Here is a 3,850-nt window from a genome sequence, read left to right as displayed (position 1 = left end):
CCACTGTGCCGAGTTTTCATCTCTGTTGGTCTGCTTGTGTCTCTTAGGCAGAGCGCCGTTCTGCACGATATTTCTTAGGACCCTTTCCCACCTAACGCAGTTAGCTGCAGTGGGACGCATTTTGAACTGCATTTCACCTGCATAAACAGTCTACAACTACAACTATTGGTGTGCGGATGATCTTTCTATAAAAATGCATGCAGGGGTCTCATATGGATTTTGGGGGGGGCCCCCATGGCATTTTGTTTCAATTTTTGGCATGGGATTCACCTTAAAATCCACCCCAGACCCAAAAGGCCTGGTATGGATTGGGGGGACCCCCATGGCATTTGTTTCTAGTTCAAGCAAATTCAACAAAGTTTTTGTCATTGGAAGCCCGCTGACGGTTGATGACTCATAAGTAGGGATGAGTCTGATGTTCCAGTCAAATGTACGTTTGACACAAACATTGAGTGTTCGTCCATTCACTGAACAGCATACATTATCGGGCTTTTGTGCCAAATTTGAGCACCACAAAACTCCCCATATTGAACTGTGAGTGCTCAGTACATTGATGTATGATGATTGGCCAGAGCATGCACCTGACCTGCATGCTTTGGCTAATCACAGCGTGCTCTGCTGAGAGAGACATAATTGGCCAATAATGGCGGCTCAGGGGGACTAAGTCCACGCCCCACACTATATAAGGCTGCTTACATAACGGCCATGTGTAGTGTTGTTGGAGTGGACAGATATTCAGTGTAGACTCTATATTCAGTCAGTGCAGGCAGTGTAGTATATATAACACAGTGTATTGAAGTGGTTAAGGGGAACCCCTTGACAATTAAAAAAAAAAAAATGTGGTGGGGTCCCCTGAAAATCCACACCAGACCCTTTAGGTCTGGTATGGATTTTAAGGGCAACTCTGCACCATAATAAAAAATAAATGGCGTGGGGGTCCCCCTAAATCCACACCAGACCCTTATCTAAGCAAGCAGCCATGGCAGGCCAGGAAAGTATGGATGAACGAGCACCCCCCCCCCTCCTGAACCATACCAGACCGCTTGCCCTCAACATGGGGAGGGTGCTTTGGGTTCCCCCAAAGCACCTTGCCCCCATGTTGATGGGGACAAGGGCCTCACCCTCACAATCCTTGCCCGGTGGTTGTGAGGTGCCTTATCGGAATCTGGGAGCCCCCTTTAACAAGGAGGCCCTCAGACCCCCATGTGAATGGGTATCGGGTAAAATACATAATAGAATTCTTAAGGAATTTTGACACTTATGGTTCTTATTCCCAGCATGCTTGTTCTGGGGCAAAGACTTAAAGTGGTATTAAACCCCAAATGAAAATAATATATATTGGACCTTTCCCATCCTTAGATGTGGTGGCTGCATTCGTTTCGCCCTGGTGACCCTGCCAATAATCATGCCATCATATCTGTCATTTTTTATTTTGTCTTTACTACCACTCTACAAGTTCACACTTTTATTTCTTTTTTTTCAAACAAAGGTGCTTTATTGTTGTCAAAACGAATAAGTCAGAGCATACAGATTAGCCAAAAATATGTTATAATTGGGCTTTCCCAGAACATATCCAGGAAAGACCCCACTTATGTCCTGCATTTGGGAAATATCGGGTCTTGGACCGGGAAAATACAATGTCGTTTCTGAGGAGTGTGGTATACCCCGCGTAGGAACTTAACCTGGATAAGTTTGTCCCTAGAGGAGATTACCAGTCTGGGTCCCTGCTATAAGTTCTTACATTACACACAGCCAGAGAACTAGCATTTTTAGAAGGAGGCTCTCATACTTCTCCCAGGAGTCACCACTTCCTCCAATCATTGGCTGATTAGGGGACCAATCCCACCAACCGTTACTGTGATGTCACTAGACTCTGGGCTGAGTTCTCCCACCTCCCCCCACATATCTTTATACAACTATCCCCTACCCATAACCCAGCATGGAGGGGCTCAGTGAAGGTGGTGGTGAAGGTGTGGAGGTGTCGGATCGGGTCACACAGATCATAAAAGGAGATCCGCCCGGCCTCATAATCCAGATCTATCCTGACTCTGTTACTGGAGAGATTGGTGGGTAAGGGGATCTTTTTACTGCCATGTATCACCTCATACTGATGACCATCCCAACACAATCCCCAGGACTTCTTATTCCATCCAATCTCTGACTGGAATCCTCTCCTCTCTATACTGGGGTAACACATCCCGACTGTCCAGCTCTCTGACCCCCCGACATCCACTTCCCAGTAATGTCTCCCTGAGGAGAAACTCTGACTGCTCAACACCTGAGAACACTGGAATCTCTCTGGTGTTTTGGGGTAATTCTGGTCTTTATGTGACCTGGATATAGTTTTCCTGTCATCTGATATCTGTAGATATTTATTAGCTGTGTTTCCATCCAGTAATATGTCTGCAGCTCGCTGTATATAGAAGTATACATTTACCTCTGTTATTATATCAGATAAACCTGTGTGTAAGACCCCCGCCACATCCAGACCCCCTCCATCATGGAGGAGATCCTCATGTCTCTCTCTGTCCTCATTATCTCCATCCTCAGTATCACACAAGTCACCTGTGTCTGATTCCTGTAAGACAGTCAGTGGATCCGTCACGTTACACAGCTCCTCAATGTGACGCAACTTCCTGGACAGCTCCTCCTTCTTTATTTCCAGATCCCGGATGGAGATGGAGATCCGCTCTGCCCTCCCGGAGATGTCCCTCAGGACTCTCTTCTCCAGGTCTTCCAGACGTCTCTTGAGATCTCTAAACAGGGCAGTGACTCTCTCGGTGTCACCGGCTTCTTCTTCTTCTACTTTCCTCCGGTGTTCCTGCAGACTCTGGACTCTTTCCTCCGTCTTCTCTCTCTTTGTCAGAAGTTTCTGCAGAACATTCCTCAGTGTCTTCTTCTTCTTCTCAGAAGCCTCATCCAGTATCTCCATCTGGTGTCCCCGATGTTCTCCAGCCAAACTGCAGGAAACACAGATACAAATCTCATCTTCAATGCAGAAATACTTCAAAACTTCCTTATGGACGGAGCATTTCCTGCTCTCCATGGACAAGGTGGGGTCACATAAGACGTGTTCTGGGGACTTTTTGTGGACTCTCAGGTGTTTATCACACAGAGAAACCTCACAGAGCAGACAGGATCTAACAGCAGGTACAGGAGAGTCCACACAGTGAGTACAGAAGACCCCGGACTTCTCCCGATCTGGCTGAGCCGACAGGAAAGTCTCTGCTATGTTACGTAGTTTCATGTTCCTCTGCAGTACAGGCCGATCCAGAAACTCCTCTCTACATTCAGGGCAGGAATATCCTCCAGACCCCTCCTGTGTATCCAACACACGATCAATACAGACCCGGCAGAAGTTGTGACCACATCTCAGCATTACAGGATCGGTATAAATGTTCAGACAGACGGAACATTCCAACTCAGCTCTCAGATCACCAGACGCCATCGCTGACAGGGGAAGAGAAATGAAACTGAAAGTCTCTGACACCGGAGAGGAATGTGGATGGGGGAGGGGCGACCTCCTCCTACACATCACAAACAAACAGAAGATTTCCCAGCACACCGATCAGCCAACCTGCAAAATATCTAGACTGACCGTCTAACAGTTCACAATAAAAGCAGAGGGTTTAATTGCACACGTTTGCAAATCTATGTGAAAGTCGAAGTGCCTCACCAAGGCTCCTCCGTATACTGCGGTCCTAACTCTATAATTTCCAGACTCTCCCAAGTTGGGGCACATATAGCAGTGGATAGATTAAGGGCAGGTATGTCTGGAAGGAGCCCACCCCTCCTTAAAGGCACAAGGACGCACTTGACGCCCAGCAAGGGCACAATGGTAGTTGAGGGC

General features: G+C 47.3%; 1 protein-coding gene across 1 annotated transcript; it reads right to left on the bottom strand.

Annotated features, from left to right (window-relative positions):
• Positions 1–900: 900 nt before the first annotated feature.
• On the bottom strand, positions 901–3,487 carry LOC143962201 (E3 ubiquitin-protein ligase TRIM39-like). Its single transcript, XM_077471534.1, has one exon. It carries the CDS (start codon positions 3,446–3,448, stop codon positions 1,853–1,855), a length of 1,596 nt encoding a protein of 531 aa, XP_077327660.1. The 5' UTR covers positions 3,449–3,487; the 3' UTR covers positions 901–1,852.
• Between the last annotated feature and the right edge of the window lie 363 nt (positions 3,488–3,850).

Source organism: Lithobates pipiens, unplaced genomic scaffold, assembly GCF_037356315.1.
Source record: "Lithobates pipiens isolate NorthernLeopardFrog02 unplaced genomic scaffold, aLitPip1_a1.2 Scaffold_8, whole genome shotgun sequence".
In the NCBI taxonomy this organism is placed as follows: domain Eukaryota; kingdom Metazoa; phylum Chordata; class Amphibia; order Anura; family Ranidae; genus Lithobates; species Lithobates pipiens.
The sequence above is the reverse complement of the archived record's forward strand: the minus strand, read 5'-3'. Positions and strand labels throughout refer to the sequence as shown.

What these genes read in the sequence shown, in the direction of transcription:
- LOC143962201 (XM_077471534.1), bottom strand. Translation starts at nt 3,448, where the DNA reads ATGGCGTCTGGTGATCTGAGAGCTGAGTTGGAATGTTCCGTCTGTCTG.